The following is a 20,426-nucleotide window of genomic DNA, read 5'->3' as shown; positions in this document are numbered from 1 at the left end:
AGAAGAGGGCTTGTTGGTTTTTCCATCATCCAATCCACAAGAAATCGAATGAAACCTGGCGAAAAAGAAGTGAACACTTTGGAACGAAGCTTCGTCTTTCTTTTTCTTCAAATCCCAAATCCGCTCTCGCTCGCTGCTACTAACGGGGTCTCGGTTGATTTCCCTTCCTTTAGCTACTTAGATGTTTCAGTTCGCTAAGTTTTCAAAGTCCAAAGAGCGCAGACTAGCCACGGAGCTTGGATACGGTTTCCCGATCGGAGATCCATGGATCACAGACGGTATCTCCCCATGGCCTTTCGCCTCTGAAAGCGTCCTTCTCAATGCCCGCATCCATCCAATGCATTCTTTTCGATCTTGTACTCAGGTACACTGAACACCACAAAAATCTCGATGAAACTCTGAGAACTAGAAGCAAGGGAATCAAAAAAGTCTATTCTTGACGTGAACGACCGCTTTGTCATTAGAGTGTGAGAACCTTAAGGAGAAAGCTTTTTGATTGATTTGTTTACTCAACTCGTAAAGGCTCATCAAACAGCGCTTTCTAGCTTTCTTCAGGATTTAGCCTGAACCGATGCCAGAGCTCTCAGTGGGTTTGTGGACTCGAACCACAGTAGGAATTTACAGTTCCGGCTCCCCAGCGGAGCGTAACCACTTTCTTACTCGTAAAGGCAAAGAAAAAGGGATCCGCCTCGAATCAAAACCTTCTTTCTTTTCGAAAAACGATCTTTCTTCTCTTATGAAATTGATAGTTTGTGAGAGGAATGCAATAACTCGACTGTAAGGTCCACCAGGTCCGTAGGAGAGTCAGTCTTTCTCTAAGCAAGCTGTTTTCTGGCCTATACGGAAAGAGTTTTCAAGGAGGAACCCAGCTTATCCCCTCTCAGCGGAGAAGGAGGAACCCAGCTTCTCTTCTCTCAGAGGAGGAACCCCTTTCCTTCCGTCAGTCTCCAATTTTCGTTAGTTCTCTCTCTCTCTTAACAGAGCGGAATTCTCCCAGGTTTCAGTCTCTTTCGCTTACTGACGAACGGAGCACTCGCATGTCTTTAATACTAAATATATCCCTATTCACCACATAGGAACCGGCCGGAGCTTTACTAATTACGAATCATGAAATGTTGACCGAACAGTAAGCCATTTACCTGGATCCCATTTACCCGATGCTGCAACCAGGACTTTATTATTGACTGGACTCTCCTATACTCGGAATTGCAGGTGGAGTTTCAATTCTCTCGTGTAGAGCTATTACCAATATATCGATCCTTCTGATGTTCACAGTTTGACTTGTGGTTAGACTCTTCCTCTAAAGAGTTCAACTGCTTGTCCCTTCCGAAAGTGGTTTACATGGGGCTGGTAGGTCTCTGGTTGTGACCCCCGGAGGAACCCTGGCTCTAAATAGCAAGACTCGGTTTTGTTCCGTTTGATTTCTAGTTGGGAAAGCATAAGCAGCTGCAACATAAGATTCTATTTCACCAGTGCCCGGGGCGAGTAGTTCCCGTTGCAACAAAGTAAGTCGTTTTTGCCACTTCTAAGGTTTATTCTAGACTCGATCTCTTCCTGTAGCTCATGAACTCTCATTCAGAAAGATTTATATCATACAGCAGTGAGCCCTTTTGATCCCAAATACATATAGCACGACCGGGTTCTTCTTTTGTAAATCGTGTCAATAAATAAGGGTGAAGAATTTCCGTTGTGTGATATCAGATATCACATGGAGGAAGACAGCTGTGGCGCCCACCTGCGCTGGTCTGCGTCTGACTACTGTTCCCTAACTTACATTCCATTTCAGGATTTTCTTTCCTTACAAAACTATCATAAAACTGTACAAGCATAAATAGTGATTCGGACCCTCACCTCAATAGTTATCTTACTAGCCCACGGAACTCATCATATCAGAGTAAGCAAGGTGTTACCTCAAAAGAGAGTAATGCTTAATAGGAGGTCTATCTCCTTCTGTCATGCCCTTCCTTTTTTGCTTTTTTAGTAAGAGCTGCCTCCTCCTTGCTGCTCGCGCTAAAGCAATTGTAGCAGCTACAGTAGGAGAAGAATGCCGACGGCTTTCGTTGTTTATCCAGCAGTTAAACTTTCGGAATAGAATAGGCTCAATGACTTTGCCTGCTTTCTTGCTTGCCCCGCTCTCCTTAGAAGCGTTGGTTGAACCGCTGGACTCTATTATCTCCGTTGATTACTATTGGATGGAGCTATAGAAGCTATTTTACCTACGTGAACACTTAAGCTAGAAAGAAAGTAGTATTTCTCATTATATAGAAAAAGCCTTGAACCGGGTAACCTGTCATGGGAAATTGGGAAGAGGAACACCTCTCACAGAGTCATCGGTATCCCTGGATAAAAGAATCAAACGTCGAATGGTCCGAATGAATGCTACATCAGGAGCCGAGTTTACTTCACTCCCGGTGACCTGCCGTCGTAATAGCACTGTGGGCGGAAGTTACTATGTGATCACGGCTTCCGACACTGCATTCATCCAGACAAGCCCTTTTAGATAGGGCTTTTCGAGTAGAGAAAGGTGGAAACTCTTTTCATGGAGAACCCCTTCTGGACCAAAGATGGGCATCCCAATCACTTTTGTCACAACCAACTCTTGGCAAATTGTGTTCATAATATATTCAATAATGGTCTCGAGCTCATCTGTAAATCATGGCATGGGTAGAGAAGAATGGCTAGCTATCCTTGAGTGACACATCGCAATGATTGTATCGAAGACGGGCGGAGGAACCCAGCTTCTCTTCTCTCAGAGGAGGAACCCCTTTTAGTCGAGTAATTGGAGTTCCTCGGCAAGTGTTGTGATTCCCTTCAAGTGTAGTGAGCGTGAGGACCCCTTAGTAGCCCAAGCGCAAGCGCGGCTGGGGTCCGTAGTGAGCGGCTGTCTGCGGTTGCAGCTCTGTTGCTCAGCTGTCATTATTGAATATATCTCCTGTCGTCCGATCTATTCTTTACTTGTGAATCCCTTCCCCTCATCAACTAATTAATGAGAGCCTCCCCTCCCCTTACAGGCTTGCTTGAACTTCCCTTTCCGTAGTAGTATGACTCTTCTGTCCGGGTCTTTCAGATCATAAACGTGAAGAACAGCTTTCGAATTGATTCATCTCGGCCTTAGACTGCTACGGTTAGCTCTTTCCCGAGCACCTGGACTGGCTATCTCGAAAGAAATGCTTTCATATCATAGCTGCTGACTTGGTTTTGAAACTAGGAGCTGAAGGAACGGCTACTGATTTGGGACCTAAATCATTTCATCCGGAAGTGACTGCACTCGCCTAAGCCAAGGCCAAGCTACTTTCATAACCACCAGGAAAGCCTAGCTACTTGTTCGTTCCTCACCCTGTCCCTTACCTAAGCCAATTGAATGGAATCAGATCATCCGTTTCTGGTATGTTGGGTGTCATCCTATCCAGTACTGGATGCAGTAGAAGGTGCTCTCGGGCGAATTCCCGGCTAAAAAGTACACTGAGTTAGGCGAGAATTGTCTCAAGATTGACAGATAGATTGACTTAGGGGAATTAGGAGTTGTTTGGAGGTGGGTACCATTACCATGGAAGAGGTAGGTTATCCCTGAAAAAGGGACTCGGATAGGAATATAGACTAGAAGCTGACAGCAAGCTCTTAGTCTTGGCTTCTTCTTCCTTTATTTTATGGAGACAGGGTTCCTACCATACTTGGAGCACGAATTCATATGTAAGATGCCCAGTTGGATCACTAATTCGTAGATTGACAACCTCTAGAAAGGGCCTTTTTCCAAAAAGATTCCTAATCGAATTTCGTCGATATTGAATACCTTATTGACTTTGAGACTACTAATAGCAACGAAGCTGACTCGACCAGTTTACAACTTCGAAAGAAGGAGAGCGGAGATCTTTCTTTCAATCGAAGGGTCATGGGGCTAGAACCCATAGGCACCGGACTGAGGTATGAAATGAAGGACGAGTTTCACTCGCTTCGGGCTCAAGCTTAGATAGAAGAGTCCAATGAGCCCAAATGGAAATTCGATAGAAAACTAAAGCTGAGAAAGTCACAATCCATTGAATAAGATCGGCTAAAGGTGAGAGCTCAAAAAAGAAAGAAAAGAAGTCGCTCCCCCTCCTTTATCCTATGTAGGGCAGCTCCAAGCAGAATAGAATAGAGACTATTCCTACTATAGTATAGGGACCATTTCTATGAGGAAGGAGGGTACATTGAGCTTCAAGGAGAGATTCTTTGATCACTCAATGCTTGGATGGATAAAGAAGCAAAGGAAAAGACAAAGTCAGTTTGAAGGAAAATTGAGCCCCCGGTTAGAGCGCTTTACCTATCATTTCTTAGAAGAGGGTCTGAAGGAGGCTCAATCTTTCACTATTCAAGAGTAAGGGAAATCAAATGCGATCTAAGCTAGACGCCCTAGAATTCGGGAAGGAGGACCTATTGAATAAGTCTCCAATCAATCGTAGGCGGGTGAGCGACTCGCCACAGATTTGAACTGGCACATAGACTAATAGGAAGACTGGCTTTCAGAGGTCTCTGGAGAAAAGAGTAGTAGCTTTGGTGACGCAGTTCGGTTGTCCCTCTACATCTGCGGGCTGGGACGTCCAGCCAACCAGTAGGTGGAAGGTCTCTTTGTGCATTCTACTACTACCAGCTTTCCATCTTACTACACCTCATGAAATAAAAAGGATCCGGCCTACGGTGTTTTTCGAAAAGGTTTCAAAGGCTCTCTCTTTTCAATGGAGAAAAAGTCCAAGCTCTCGGCGTTGGGAGAACTATCAATGGATTGGTTGCTGCTGGAAGTCGATAGGGAGGAAATGTAGGACGAAGACTTCATCAAGCAGTCCCGTGGAGCACCTCATTGCTTCTCCTTTACTTTACCTTTAGTGCTTTCAAGGGCGCAGGGAGACAATTCCACAGCTGCGGGACAAGGGTCAACGTAGATAACATTAGGCTAAGCGCAGCCATCAGAAAGCAGCAGGGCCAGTGTTCCGTTAGCTGGGCTTGGTCATTCGCTTGGATGGTAAGAGGGATAGCTACCGTAGCTCGGAGGTCTTTACTCGCTACCTACATACATGGTAACCGCAGCAAAGGAACTATACGGACAACCGCTGAACCCTTCATGATACCTATCTCGGACAGAGGATAAGAAGATAGATATTCTATACCGCAGCTACAAGGGTAACGTAACCTTAGCCCGTTCACTCGGCCAAGCAGGCACGGCTTACGCCTACACCAACCTCCTTGGCCTACGATCACTACAAGGGAATGAGAACAAAAGGAGTAAGAAGAAACTGGCTAAGATTCAATTGACCTATATAGCAACCAGTTCAACTAAAGGGGCGTAGCGGGCTTAAGGCTGCTAGGGACTCTGGGGCGAGAAGAAGCTTTTCCCGCATTCCTGTTGATGCAGAGATCAGACGAGAAGGCCCATCTCTTTACTAGAATCCGATGTGATAGAAAGAGCAGTTCTAGCTTAAGCCTAAGGCCTAAGTTGATCCTTACTTAATAGAATAGCCATAGAGCTCATCCCCGGTGAAATAGTTGATGATTTCTTGATGGTTGACTGCTATATCTTAATTAGAGAATCCGACTGGGAACGAATACTTTGAGCTCTTCTTCATGGAATTTTTCCAGCTCTCAAGGAAGATTGGATGTAATATTACACAATCTCCAATTTCTCTCTTTCTCGCAGTGAGTGAACTACTAGCAATTCTCAAAAGAACGACTAGGGGAATGATGAAATAATCAAATAGTCTTCTTCCTCTCCTTTCAGTCGAGTTCCGTTGACCTCCTTGGAGAGAGTACAGCATATTCTCAGTGAAGGAAGAAAGAAGAGAAAGACTAGTAAAGGACTAGAAACAGAACAAAGGAGAGATCTAGCACTGTTATTCCAAGTTCCGGCACATCAGCAGATATACTCATTCATGACAGACAGGAAGCACCGCTCGGAATAGCAACAACGACTACCCGCCGCAGCTGGCACAGGAAAGCAACACAGAACAAAAAGGGAAAGCTCTCATTAATTAGTTGATGAGGAACGCAGTAACTCGACCCGTTGCTTCTCTGCTTCTTGTTGTTATGAGCTGCTACCGGGGTCAAATGTATCCCTTGGGTTCCTCTTCCCAGCATTAGTAGCTAAGTACGCCCGCCTGTAGCTGTCTGTCAAGTATCTATCTTTTCCGTCTGGGAATTGCTATGCATGATGTGTGCAGGTATGTGGCTTAGCAGTCTTCCTGTCCTTTGCTGTGATGTCTTTCATTTGTATAGGAAGGGAGGAAAGTATTCCGAGGACCGAAGCTATCCTCTGCTGTTAGGATCCGTACTGTCAGCTTCTGTTTAAAGAGTCTTCTTTCCAAGCTATTAAAACGGACTGTACATGATAGGTAAGTAGGGTGAAGTAAGCAAGCTTGGCAGTTGTTAGTGCGAGTGAAGGCGCAAGCTATGTGTTGCTTAGAGACTCTCTGCCCTGCTTTTGTGTATGCCCGGGATTCCTTGAAGTGTAGCCCGACCCAATGGCATCATACTGGGTCGGATAAGAATTCGAGGGATAGAGCACAAGATCACAACAACAGCAACGTACCGTAGCACATTCCATCAGGGAACCCAACTCAGAAGGAGATATAGAGAGGGATAATAAGAGATAGCACTCAGCTAGCAACACCTGGGAAAGACCGCTTCACAACAGCAGTTAGAACAGCTACAACAGAAAGCTTCGATAGGCAAAAGAAAGATAACAAGGAAAAGCAAGAGTTTCAGTAAGATTAGGTTGGGTTGTAGGTGAACAGTAGAACTCAGTTGAAAACATATAATAGTTGTCCTCCTAGGCAAAGCCTACTCCCTTAGGTTAGGAAACGGACTTCACTAGCTGACAGGCTGGAACAGAGGCTGGCGCGGGGGGGGTAGGCGGGCGGTGGAACTCTTTCAAAAGGAGGAGTTTGATCCTGGCTCAGAAGGCTTGTTACAACGCTGAAGCCTTATTTGATTATAAGGCAAATTTTGTCCCCAACTTGCTTGATTAACGGGCATTTTCGGGAACTAGCCCGCTTCCCATTACTCAAGAGGGCGATTGCCCGGTCCTCTTTCATGTGGAATCATTTTAGATCGTATCCAAGCCTGCCTCCACTTTCTTATGTGAAAGAGGTGCTTGCTTTATGAGACTGAATGAAACCTTCTTTCTTCGATCAGAATACGAATAAGATCAAAAAGGCCATCATTGGCATAACCAAATGATTGTTTAGCCAATGATGGATTTCGCGCCACAGAATGGATCAAAGAACTGAAGACGTTTCCAATACCGATAGCAGCTCCCGCTGAAGCAATTGTAGCAGCTCCTGCACCTATTGATTTTGCACCTTCTAACATCCCTTTCTCACACTTCTTGCAATTCTTCTTTCTTCTCATACCCAAAAATAGGAAAAATAATAATATAATACCGATAGTAGTAATAGTAAATAAAAATGTCAAATTCCATTCTTCCAGGGGTGTGGGGATTTCCATCACTCTAACATAGTTAGAGTAACATTTTTCTTCATATTCTTGAAGAAAATTAGCAGGGCCAGGAACCCCCAAATTCTGCATATACCACTCATTCACTCGAGTTTTTAAATTGAGGGTTTCGCGAAAATAAATAAAGTTCAGCTTATCGCTGAGGAGTTTTGCAGGAGTCTGGTCCAATTCTCGCTGCAGGTCTCGAATATACGGGGACTGTATGATCCCACCATAAAAGTCATACCGCTGATTTACTAAGAAGTGATTCAAGCGTGTAATATTTGAAATGATGAGTGGATCTACGATGTCTCCCGGTAAACTCACTGTCCCCGAGCAATACAAAGGATCCGATATTACGTCCAATTCTGATTTATTCGGTAATATATCCCGAAGTGGGACTCCCGTCAGAATGTCGTTTTCCGCAGCAGAATTTGTGGAACTGGAAAAAAGGAGATTTAGATTTCTTCGCATACGTTACTGTCCATCTTTATCAGCCAACTCCCCCAGTTTCCATCTTTCCTTTTAGAGTTTACCACTTGCCCTGACGGGGGCTACCGCTTTCGTTCAGTTTTCTCTCTACCTTTTCTTATTTTGACTTCATTTTCAAATCTTTTATGCTCGGCCATACCAACATGGGAAAGACCTAGCCTTCCCTCCCTTTGAAGTGCATTTATCAGATCAGCTCCCAGAGTAACTAGAAGAAAGAGGGTGAAAGGCCCAACTTCTTCATTCATGGCCTTTTTTGTTTCTTTGATTGATCTCCTTTCGTATTCATTCGACCTGAGGCGTTCCTCTCAGTCATACAAAAAAGAAAGGTTATTTCATGCAATGCATAACGGGTGGGCCTCCTATGGATTCCTCTAACTCAATGAATGAAGGGAGGAGTATGAGGAAGGCCGGCTTTCTAGATGAAAATGAAAACAAAAAGGAAAAGGGTCAAACCATATCTTACTTAATAATCTGACTGAATGACGAAGAGCTCTTTATGTGGTCTCACTTTACCACCATCTGAAATGCGCGAAACTTCGATTGGTGGAAGCCAGTCCATGAAGATTCTCCTTTTCCTACGTGCACTTCCCTCTTTTGGTAAGCATCCAGTATCTCAGCAAATGAACATTTCTCTAAGCTTATCCTGTAGCTTATACGTCGTTTGAAAGCTGCTTCAAGGATCCAACGAATAGCTAAGGTTTGTTGACGATCCCTGGCTACAATCCCAGGGACATCATAAATAGTACCCGCTACTCCTACTTTTGCTACTTCGCATATGGGCTTTATATTCTCTACGGCGTCAACCATAAGTTTGATTACATCGCGTTCAGTTCGAGCTGGGCGATGAAAAGTTTGATAAACAATAGCACGAACTCTCGTTCTTTTACCTTCTTTCATGCGAAAATTGACCAACTTCTTGATCAATAGTTTTTGCTCACCATCCAAGCCCCCTATATAGCTGAAAATTTCCGAGCAATTGGAAGCCGCTTTCGATGACGAGGCCGAACAATTTATATTACGCAATCGTTACTGTCCATCTTTATCAGCCAACTCCCAGTTTCCATCTTTCCTTTTAGAGTTTACCACTCTTCATAGCTTCTTGAACTTTCTTTAGGGTCTTGCTCCTGAGTTCCAGAGTCTACACTCTCGCGTCATATGGCTCCGCCCCGGAATCATGCTTACGCCCTCTCCTTTTAGAAATACTCTCGTTCCTCTCTAGACAAGTGCTCGAGTAAGAAATACCTCTCCTTTTCAGTCGAGTTGCTAAAGCACCTGGGATGAGCGTCCTCTGATCTAAATAAGAGCTCCTGTTTGCTTTCTGGCAATGAGCTAGCTTAACCCTGATTGCGACAGGCTTAATACAGTCATGTTGGATCTCCTATTCGTTCTGCTACCAGGAAGAGAAAGACTGATTGCGACAGCTCAACCGGATGAGACATCTCTTATTTACAGAACTGTGCCAACCGAGGAACGCCTACCAACTCCGCCAACCCCATTGATTTAGCCGCACCTGAACCCGCAACCGAGGAACGCCTCTCCTTTCAGTCGAATTCCGTTGGACCTCTACTCCGCCTACTTCTTGTGCCGACTTCGACTGCCTTATTTCGGGTGAAGAGTAAGGGGTGGTAGGCTTAGTAGGGCTCGAACCTACAATATAACCGTTATGAGCGGTACGTTTCAACCAATTAAACTATAAGCCCCTACGGATCTCTACATGCAATTTGCTCACTTCGGGAAGAGCGGACGCAAGCAAAGGGGAGGCCTTTGCTCTATCTGCTTCTTCCTCTTCCCAGGAATGCCCAATTAGATAAAATAATGATTTTCTTATTGTTTATAGATAGATAATCTTATATATCTATTATTTAGAATAATAAGAAAATCAAGCAAGCGGTCCTTTCGCGACTCAAACTGCCGGTACGCTTTCCGGCTCGCAACGATTCAAACGGGCGGGGGCTCTCTATTTGCTTGCAATGCCGGCTGTTCGCGTTTAGTTAAAAGTAGAAGTAGAGGGCGCCCACACAACGACCGACGGACTCGTGGTATTGAAAACCTCATTAGATGAGAAGGTAGTTGACTGGCAGACCCCTGAATGTACGTTAGCCAAAAGCCCCTATCCACTCAATCTGGAAAGAGAATAGACCGCCGTGAACTCCGGCGAAAGACCCCGTACGACCTGCGGGAGTTGAAGGTTGCTGGCTTGGCTTGCCCGTGGGCCGTGGTATCCTGACGTCCCTCCCGCTACGGCTCGCTGTACGTTCCTTTAGCTATAGGCGTGTCCCATCCGATAATAGTCCGTTCCACCGGAAGCTCAGTGGGGTTTCATACGAGGGTCCCGCGTACTGTGCCATCGCCCAACCAGTACGGCCGTGTCTCTGCTATGGTCAACAAGCTCTTGTGTAGGGACTTGCGGTAAGCCAAGCCGCCATTTTTTCACCGTCCCTTCGCAGTTTCGGTGAGGAGTGAGAGAGGCCTATTATGCCTAGCGAAAGTAAGCGGGGCAGGATCTGAAAGAATTCAAGACCTAAAATCAAAAGCCAAGGTAATGTCTTCAAGAGGTTCCATTCATCATCAGGCTATTTCAGTAGATCGTTCAACTCTAGCTTATGTTAGCCTTGCGTTCACTTACAAAAAAAGAGGTAGTCTTACTACTTTATGAGATTTAAGCAATCTCAGATTGACTGCTATTCCCACTCGGTAAGTCTGAAAATGGGCAATCATTCCGCCCTTCGGTAAACATTCAAACTTAGACGTCTATCTCACTCTTCAACTCATAGCTCTAAAAACCAGAGTTAACGGGGATCGCATTCAACCGCATTAAACTGCTAAGAGATAGCAACTGCTAACATCTAGGCAATATGCAATATTGCTCTTATCCCAATAGTATTGATATTCCCGGTATTCTGCTATCTACGATTTGCTTTCTTACTGTTGCAGAAAGACAGAATGAAGACTGTAGGGAACAATTTTTGTGTTATCAACCAAGGAGTGCCTAGTAGGATGTCGTAGGTGCCCCAAAAAACGATTGTTCCGGTTGAACAATTTGTCAACAGGAGGGGTCCTCCGAAGGCGCTGGCGAAAGCTAGGTCATGTTTTCCGTCTCTCGCTTTGAAAGTGGATTCTTTCTCTTACATGATCCAGGTGATGTGTACCAGTGGATACCCGGTTACTCAATCAAGGTCTATTATGGCCAGAGCGAATCCAATCCGGTTTGTTTCCATTCTGCGATAAGAATGATGCATTCTCCTGTATGGATGAAATGAAATTCAGGAGGCTCGTTGAGACCTCTTCTTTAAAAGAGCTATCAGCAGAACAAAAACCTCGGAGGATGGGCCGACTAGGTCAGGTTGTTGAGGGAGGTGGCAAAAGCCTTCTATTCGCCATTGGGAACTACGTTAATCATAGGTTGTTACACCCCTTCCATGTTTGGGGGGCGGAGAAGACGTCTCCCCGGACTTTTAACCAAACACAGCCTTTTGATCGACTGGTTGGCAGTAGGCACTCTTTCTCCTTTGACTTAAAGTCGGCCACTGATCGTTGGCCTTTAGTCTTTCTGTTTGAGGTGGTGCAGTACCTATTTGACCGCTACTTTGCCTCAAGTGTGGTTAATTCTGCATTTGCATGCAATATCTTTGAGGTGCCTTTGTTAAACTTAAACGAAGGTTCTCTCAAGTATGCTTTGTGGCAGGGCAGCCATTGGGATATCACGGTTCTTGGCCTACTTTCGCGCTATCACACCATATATTAGTGTGGTGGTGTGCGAAACAGGTGCACCCTGACCCTGCCTGGTGTACGCTTTACATCGTACGCGGTACTCGGTGATGATGTTGTCATTGCCGATCAGAGGGAATGAATTTGAATCGATTACCAAGCCATGTCCCCTCATGCTATATGAGACTGAACTCTCAGTTTGTATATGTGGAAAGAGACCTAAGAGAACTGAAACTCACTTCTAACCTAGGGGCCATAGAATAGGGATGAAGAGGAGAGAGGCGAGGTGAGTCGCAGACTGACGAAGCGAAGCATTGAGAACGTAGAGCCGAAAAAGAAGGACTATTGCTTATGTATCCATACCCCCGATAGCTAGTTCATCACTCTCCCAACTCAATTCACAAGGACTTGGAGGATCAAAATCTATGTTGATGGACGTGATTTCTCAGCTAATTGTGGTGAGCAAGATATGAGATGATCAGTCTCCCTGATTCTTGAACTGTATACCGAATCTAGTGAGAATCCCGTGTCAAATGTTTCTTCCTGAGGTTGATTCATCGAGATCTTGTGCTTCTTTTCACAAGACATGGAGATTGAGAGAAAGATTCAGATCAGTAAGGAGACCGACTAAGTCACTTGCGGTGGCGGACATGGACCCATACTCTGACTCTCCTATTTTTACTTATTTCCTTCTTTTCCCGTAGGATCTCCCAAGAAAAAGCCAATATCCTGAGAGTGATCTAGAAATTCCCACGAAGGCCAATCAGCATCACTAAAACAAGAGCAAGTTGAGAGGAAAGTGTCAAGTGCAGACAATTCAGAGAAGATATCTCAACAATCTTTTGAAAGCGTTTAATAGGAAGGAATAGAAACAGGAATCTAAACCTTCTTTTCTATCTAAGGTCTCATCAGAAATTGTGAAAGTTCACTGAGTAAGCTATGTCAGGTCTGGTTATGCTAGCAACCACCAAGAATGCTACGATAGAGATGAGGATTAGCAAAGTGGAACTTCCAACAGCAGAGCAGACAAAGAGGACCCAGAAGTGACTATGGGAGAAGGGAGAGGTTCTTTCCATGCCAGCCTTGACCAATAGATCAGTAATGTTTTGAGAAAGATAGAAGCAGAAGTTCTACTCACTTTTTGACCAAGATTGAGCCAGATACTTTATAGAAAAGATGGCATTTTTGATGCATACTATGTCATCAATATTCAGAGGATTGGACCATGTGATTCTAAGATCATCAACATATACTAGAATGTACAGAGCATGACCACCGCTCATAAAGAGAGAGAGATAAAGTTGACTGAAAACCAAGCTCAGAGAGTTCTTTCAAAGCAGCAAGAGTAGTCATGAATCATTCTTCCTTCGATTGGATAATTCCCATTGGATTGTCAGCTATTGCATCAAATGTTCCAGCTCCGCCCAATTCTCGAAGTCATGTTAGGAGAGGTATTTCTTACTCGGAGAGGGAGGCCACTATCAGCTACTCTGCAACTTCTCATCCCACGGGTTGGCATTTCTCTTTTCTTGCTCTTTCTTTTCTTTCTCTTTCGGTAGTGGACGGGCTAAAGGGATTTGCTTACGCGCTAGCGCTTTCGTTCACTTTTCTCACATTTCTAGTACCAACTAATACTAATGAATTCGGGCGAGAGTCTTCAAGTATAAGGAGATGGTAAATAAACAAGTGCTCCAGTTCCACCGGTTCCTAATTAATGGGGGAGTTGCTGCGCTCTCTTCTATGTAAATAGAGATTTTCCACGGTAAAACAAGTGCTTGGCTTTGTTACTACATCCCGATAAATAGGTTAGGTTACTTTCTTGCTACGCCCGTTGACTAACTAGAAGAAAGAGAATGAATAGACAGGATAACTAGTTCCCGTTGGTTGACAACAGCTCCCTTTTCCTTTAGCTTACCAGTTATACCTAATGTGGCGCGGTCGACATATTACTATAGGGCGAGCTATGTTAGCCAACCCTTTCCTCAGCTGCAAGGTCTCTGCCATAAGTTTCAACCCAAACTCAGGCAACTTAAGCACCGGCTCTAACTTGATAGAATGCCCCACCCCAGCAATGGCCATTGGAGAGGTACTATCAATTAGTAACTCGACTAAAAGGAGAGGGATTTCCTTCTAACTAGTGGCTGAGAGTAAGCAAGCTACCTTCATTCAACAGATTAGTGGTTGAGTCAATAACATGCTCCGGGGCGGGGATCATTGGTCTTCTCTTTGCATTTTCGCTGCCTGCCTTTTTCTTCGTGTCCGTCCGTATCGCAAAGCGGGTCGACGCCAGCTATAATGGTTGAAAATAGGGGGGCCAACCAAGACCCCCTAATAAAGCTTTTTTTGATAAAGCAAACGATTCGTTCCGACAACTCCGGACCAGATTAACCCCTTTAAATTAGCCGATCTTACAAAATCGATCGGGCGGGCTGGTTGGGAAGGGGTTATTGGCGGAGAAAAGAATCGCTGAGAGATAGATTCTACTATTTAGTCAGGACGAATGAGTGGTTGTGCAGCATGCTCCGGAGGAGATTGACCCTTCCCCGAGTTAGCCCAGTCGGAAAGGAGAGGGCCCGCTGTCTAGACTTTCAGCACCTGTACGAAACGAAGGAGCGAAGCCTGCTTAGTCTCTTACTCGAAGAACGGCCTCCGAGCGACCGTAGCTAAGTACGTACCCAGTGTAGCTTCTGTTTAATTAGTATTCCTTGTTTGTTTGTACTGATGTGACTGTATCCCGTCTGTTCCGCTTGGTTCATTGTGTTTTTCGCTTCCCCTAGCTTGTGTAGGCTATCTTTCACCTATGGTTGAACCCAAACTTGAAACTCTTGTCATTAGGCCCCAAATTCCTTGTAACGCTCTAAGAGGGTAGTGAGGCTTAGATTCCATAGAGTTCAACCTGCATTGGGCTTTAGTTAAGCTACATCCATTTTAGAATAGGATCTTTTATGTAGCCCAACTCATAGAGAGTTCTTTCACTTGGTCTGAACCTATTTCTTCTATTCCTATGATTGTTCAGTGATGGGTTTTCTCCTTTTAGGATTCGGTTTCTATCCCATATCGTGTTGTGCTAAGCTCATTTCTCTTATTAGGTCTTACCTTTTGTACTCTGTGGACGTTCAGATTGCATACCATGCAAGTCATTCATTATCCACACATGTCATACATCTTTCATATAGGATGATCTTAGAAACTAAGTGTTGGACATTTGCATGATACAGGTAAACTATAGCCTAGAAAGACGCAGGCAAATCGCTCTAGGTGAAAATAGAACCTACCTCGGAAAACGACTTTCGAAAACAAACTCTTACTGCAGATCGACATCGGAGGTGGCCCAAACCTAGGCTGTGACGCTTCCTGGGAGTACACAATTAAGACTTGAAGTTCGTTTACACAGTACGAGAAAGACAATTATAAAGAATGGGACTAAAGCAAAGAAGATTATATTCTTTATAATAGCAATAGCATCAACATGACAATAACATTACAAAGCGATATAGGCATTTATCCCATCCATCAACCGAGAAAGACACCTACGTTACACTAACAGGGGCGCGCTTCTTTATTCAAAACAAAAATACATTATGAAATGAACCCACATAGAAAAGTGGGCTGGTCTGCTCATTATTTGTGTTCGTACATTGATTCATTATTGCAATACAAATAAGACCTCCACTATACTAGTGATGGAGGGGATTCGCGCCGGATGGAACAAGGCGTTTTGAACCATATACTACTGTTGCTGGAATCGGAACATCATTATGCCGCTTGCTGGGCCCTGATGTTGGCATTGGCATTTTTCGGGGGAAGAAAGTGGTCCCCTTTTGCGGCAGAGTGTGCAGCATTCCTGCACGAGGGAGAGCGATGCTGCCATTCAGAAAGAACACAAGAAGAAGAAAAAGAAAAAAAAGTCTTTCGCGGATTCTTGCCATCACTGAAAAAGAAATGGAGCTGTAGACATTAAGGTAAGGGAACCGAGATTATATACTGCTGCAGAATCGGAATCGAAGGGGTTGGTTGAAAGGTAAGGATAGCGTGATTGGCCGATTGGTTGAAAGGTAAGGATAGCATGATTGACTGGTTTCGGATCCTTTGGATGGGTAGAGACCACTGAACTTGATTTGGGTGGGCCGAGGTTATATGGGCTTAGGCCTTTTGATGGCTTTTCTTTTCTGGGCAATTTTGCAGTCAAACAAGATCGGACGGAATCTAGCCTGATAAGCAGGCAATGAGAGTTCGAACCTTCCTTGATCTATTTCTAGGTATTAGAGATTCTTCTTGTATTGAACAAACGGGAAAGCGAACTCGTCCAATTCCCTGGTAACTGTAAGAGAGAGAGAAAAAGAACTGGAAATGCATAGGACCATGAAATTATGAATGAAAATCGCAACTACTGGTACAATAGATACATACCGGTACTACTGGCCCACTATCGCTAGACGGAATGACACTAGCACTCTTAGCTCTTTAGCTATTACGCTTGGTAGTAAGGCGAGGAATGATAGCAAGAGTGCTTTACGAGAAAGAACCCCTTTTTTTTCTTTGACCTTGACCTAGCCCTTGCTTTGCTCGTTTGACACCTTGACTGGCTAACTAAGAGACTAGTACCCTTTCTGGCTGGAAAAGTCAGTAGGTAGGAAAAACTTATCCTTCAAGTGAAAAGAGAAAAGTGCCTGCTTAATCTGCAAAGGAAAGAGGATGACTCCGCCAACCAGGTGATAGTACACTCCATCTTTCTTTCCCATTTGAAAGAGTGCTTCCTGTCCTAATCCTAAGACTCGGGTGTGAGCTCAGCCCTATCCCTGCCGGTCTAGCTGGTACCCCCCACAAACCTTATTAGTCGAGCTAGCTTCTCATTAAGTTGCTTTCACTTCTAAAATGTAAGACTCAAGCGGCTTGAGGAAAAGAGTTCCTTTCTTCATTCTACTATTGTTGGGCTTTCGTCTCAGTCAACTTCTTGACTTCAAGAGATGCACTAGCATAAGGCAGTTCTCCTGTAGTTTTATAGGAGAGTTCCGCCGGGTAATACCTCGATCTAAGACTACGTGGGCCAGTCTTTCCTTCGTGTGTTCCCTGTCAGAATGAGATCTATTCTATTTGGAAAGAAGGTGACTCAAGAAGCTCGTGTTCAGTATTAGGAATATCAACCTCTTTGACAGCAGCTTGCCGAGTCGGGCGACTCTGAATTAGGCCGAAGAAAGCCATTCGTGAGAGGCCGCCCACTATACTTCTCGCTTTGAGCCTTTATTCGCAGGAGGATGGCTTGAGACCAAGTCGAGTGAGCCCTAAGCGGCCAACATATTTAATAAGCAGTAGAATCCCGGGCTTACTACGAAGAGTTATCAGTAAAAGATAAAACAGAGACGGAACCTTCCCCCCTTCATGCTGTACAAAAGCGGCCAGCACAAGGTCAAGGCGAAGACGGAGCAGCACTACCTGGAGATGATCCTGGCGAAGAACGAACCATTACCATTCTAAGGAGGGGGAAGCACTACTATATATCTGTTTCTTAAGAAGCTATTTCTAAGTTCCACTTTCCATTAGCCGAAGTCGAATGATCGACTGGCATTAGCGCCATCCTACTGTCTCGTTTATGAGCTTGCATCTTGTACTTCTCCTGCCTCTGAAGGACCGGACCAATGATAGACCATAGGAAACAGGAAACTGACCAATGATAGTTACTCGGAAACTGGGAATAGGTTCGGGGTCTAGCTATTTACCATAGTAAGCTATCCTTAAGGGCTTCGATCGGTCCATATCAAGAAAGTCATTCCGCTTATGGCTAGCGAGCACTTTCTTTTGGTGAATATCCGGCAAATGAAATAACCATTGTAAAAGCTAGAGATGAATACCCAGCACTCTCGGACTGATCATCTTGCTGCAAGAAAGCTTCAGGCCATTGCTGGTTCGTATGATCCAGCTTCCAGTACAAAGGCAATGTACTAAGAAAGCCAAACTTGGACAGGGGCCCTTACGTATCTAAGACATAGTTCGTGGCATACGATCGAAGAAAGCTGGGCGGAAAGCTCGGACACCAACCTCAAAAGGCGGTGTTGACCCTGTTACAGTACAGGGAAGATCCGTTTAGCCAAAACGAGAAGATCTTCTATAGTCTAGTTAGGGGGTGGATTTTTTCATTCCTCAATGGGTGCTGCTTTTGACTGCTATCTCGTATCGATCTAGTATTGCGGCTTACGCTAGATTGACACCTTTCCTTGAATACGAATAAACGTGAGAGCCAACCCCATAGGTATGACCCAGGAGGGCCAAAAGTGGCATTTCTTGCTTCTTAAAAAGCTGATTGTGAAGAGAGTCTGCCCTTTTAATCTCCTCGAGCCGGGACAAATCGGGTGTTGGCTTCCCTGTAATTCCGTGTAAGGAAGGTTAGTAAGTAAGCTAAGCCCTGTCAGGAAGTAATCCCAGGAATGTTTGTTAGTTGTTAGTAAGGTAAGCCAGGTAAGCCATGTCAGTTGGTAAGAAAGTAATCCCTTCCAGAGTTGTAAGGTTAGTAAGCTTTTCCCGTTTATAGGAATGGGTTTCTAAGCCTAGGAAGTCAAGGAAGTTGTGTTGGTCTTTCCCTGGTTCCTTGTTCCCCTGTTGCCCTAAGAGAAGGGCTGTTGTGATTCTACGGTTTAGAGCATTTCCAAGATAGCTAGTTAGCTCCTAGTAGCTCTTAGTAGATGGCCGGGCACTTCCCAACCACTTTTCTTGATTCCTTACCGGCCTTGAGAAATGAAGAAGGAGAGATCCCTATCCCAACCAGATAATCTTTTACCGGAACATACCTTGTTCTATTATACGCCTCAGCCTTTCGCTACTAATACAGCAAAACCAGTAACTGAGTCGACTATAGTAGCATTTGATGCGTCACCTTCCTTATGAAACTCTTGACTTTACAGTAGTTGTGGCATCCGCTTCCCTTTCTGAGTCTGATTCCGATGCTAATTATCCAGTTGATGGGGAATTGACGGCCCTTTCATTGACAAGTAGTTCATTCCACTGAAGAGGGAATGCTTGTAGCTAGAAGAAGAGCTTTTGCAACAAAATCATTGACTTTACTAGGAACCTCATTGACTGATGTCAAGGTTGAAGCAAGAGCTAACAGAGACTACTTTCTTTCACCGCGAATTGCCTTTGATGCAAAACCATATACCGATCCTGTTAAGTCTTGAATTGACTTCTGATGTCCTGGCTGCCCCTTAAGCCTGGAAGAAGAGTGACTCGGGCAGGGGAATAGGACATTCAATTAGAAGGAAGAACTTTCTCGCCTGTGAGAGCATGATAGGATAGGACGTCACTGTCTTTATGAGGGTGTGACGCTATGGACCCAGGGGAATCAGTCTATCTAGCATCCCAACGGACTTCTCGCTTTCTTCTTGATATAGGAAAGCATTCATGCGTAGTCTATAAGAGAAAGTCTATGAGTGGGTCAGTGGAGAAGTAAGCAGGTCGTTTACAGAAGAGAGCGCGGAAGCAAATGAGTTGACAAAACCAGCCTACCATGTCCAGCTTCAAGAGAAGTTGCTGATCCAATCATCATCCCAGTGATTAGGCTAACTACATTCCTTTTTTTCGAAAGAGAAAGAAGTCAAAGGCGTTCCTCTCCTTTTAGTCGAGTAGTAGGCGTTCCCCGAGCCCACTTTTTAGCGACATGATAGCATGAACTCTTCCCCAATGTAAACATTTCCTGCCTAACAGATTTGTAGACGTCCAGGAAGCTTAAGATCTTAACAAGAAAGATATAGGCGATGGCGTCGCCAATTGCATGAAAGAAAGGCCTTTTAGGGGAGTTGGCTCGTGTGTGGAGTGAATTCCTCTGTCCTGTGTGCGGAAGGCATATGAAGTAGTCCAGTAAGGATTCAAGTCAGGTTGTATTTGGATTTTGCAACTCGGAAATTATCATAGATTTATGATCCTTTCCTTACCCTACTGCCTATAAACATTCAAAATATGCAAAATAGCCCTTATATAAATATAACCAAGCCGATCTACGAGTGGATATTGCCTTTTTTTTCATCGGCGATCTTTCATGGAGTTGCCGAAGCCAGAAAATCTGCTAATGCAATCCGCAGAATTACATCAGATCAAGGTGTGGATCTATTTCGAACAAGTGATATCCAAGAAGAAGCCATTCGTTACTTCTCCAACCTGTTTCAGTTTTCACCGGTGAACCACACTCGAGCCTCTATCTCATCCCTTCGCTCTTTTATCGACTTCAGATGCTCCAACGAGATGCAAGCGAATCTTCTGCAACAGGTTACTACGGAGGAGATTCCAAATTGTCTTTTCAGCATGCCGCTCGACAAATCCCCTGGCTCGGATGGTTTTCCAGCTGACTTTTACAGATTAACTTGGGATATTGTTGGCCCGGACTTTGTTGTTCAAACTAAAAGAAAGAACGCTAATCAAATTCTTGTTATTAAAGGTCCGATCTGATGTTTACGATTTGTTGTGGTTAATCTTCCCCCCAATTGACTAAGTGCAAGTTAGAACATGGTAGCTTCTGATTCACGGCCAATGAGACTCCGCTTGCGAGCTGAACTCTTTTTGGCATCATTCGCAGTGAGAGAAGAGAGCATACGCAGTGAAGAAGGGGGTGGAGCTTATATTTCAAAGTATATTAAAGGTATTCTAAAATCAAGATTATCCCGACGTGAGCAGTCACGCTGGAATATAATAGATGATACAACTTCTATGGCTTTCTTTGAAGAATTTTCGTCTCTTAATCCAGTTTTTCATACTTTCTTATTTTACGGGAGGCTACCCTC

At 44.5% G+C, this 20,426-nt stretch overlaps 3 protein-coding genes across 3 annotated transcripts in view; 1 reads left to right on the top strand and 2 right to left on the bottom strand.

Annotated features, from left to right (window-relative positions):
- Positions 1–7,125: 7,125 nt before the first annotated feature.
- Positions 7,126–7,338, bottom strand: LOC132043601 (ATP synthase subunit 9, mitochondrial). The gene has a single exon (XM_059434076.1). It carries the CDS (start codon positions 7,336–7,338, stop codon positions 7,126–7,128), a length of 213 nt encoding a protein of 70 aa, XP_059290059.1.
- A 1,124-nt stretch (positions 7,339–8,462) lies between these two features.
- LOC132043596 (small ribosomal subunit protein uS7m) lies at positions 8,463–13,740 on the bottom strand. The gene is given in 5 exon segments (XM_059434071.1): positions 8,463–8,550; positions 8,552–8,903; positions 9,196–9,293; positions 12,344–12,433; positions 13,577–13,740. Coding segments are annotated over 5 exon segments (792 nt in total).
- A 6,411-nt stretch (positions 13,741–20,151) lies between these two features.
- LOC132043595 (uncharacterized mitochondrial protein AtMg00970) overlaps positions 20,152–20,426 on the top strand; it is a gene marked incomplete at its 3' end in the record, with an annotated part of 279 nt that continues 4 nt past the window's right edge. The window contains exon 1 of the mRNA XM_059434070.1: positions 20,152–20,426. This exon is cut by the window's right edge and continues 4 nt beyond it. Coding sequence (XP_059290053.1) covers positions 20,152–20,426 — 275 coding nt within the window.

The sequence above is a fragment of the Lycium ferocissimum genome, unplaced genomic scaffold, assembly GCF_029784015.1.
Source record: "Lycium ferocissimum isolate CSIRO_LF1 unplaced genomic scaffold, AGI_CSIRO_Lferr_CH_V1 ctg2594, whole genome shotgun sequence".
Taxonomy (NCBI): Eukaryota; Viridiplantae; Streptophyta; class Magnoliopsida; order Solanales; family Solanaceae; genus Lycium; species Lycium ferocissimum.
This window is presented reverse-complemented; position numbering and strand designations above follow the sequence as displayed.

Excerpts from the sequence above, each read along its gene's own strand:
- LOC132043601 (XM_059434076.1), bottom strand. The coding sequence starts at position 7,338 with ATGTTAGAAGGTGCAAAATCAATAGGTGCAGGAGCTGCTACAATTGCT.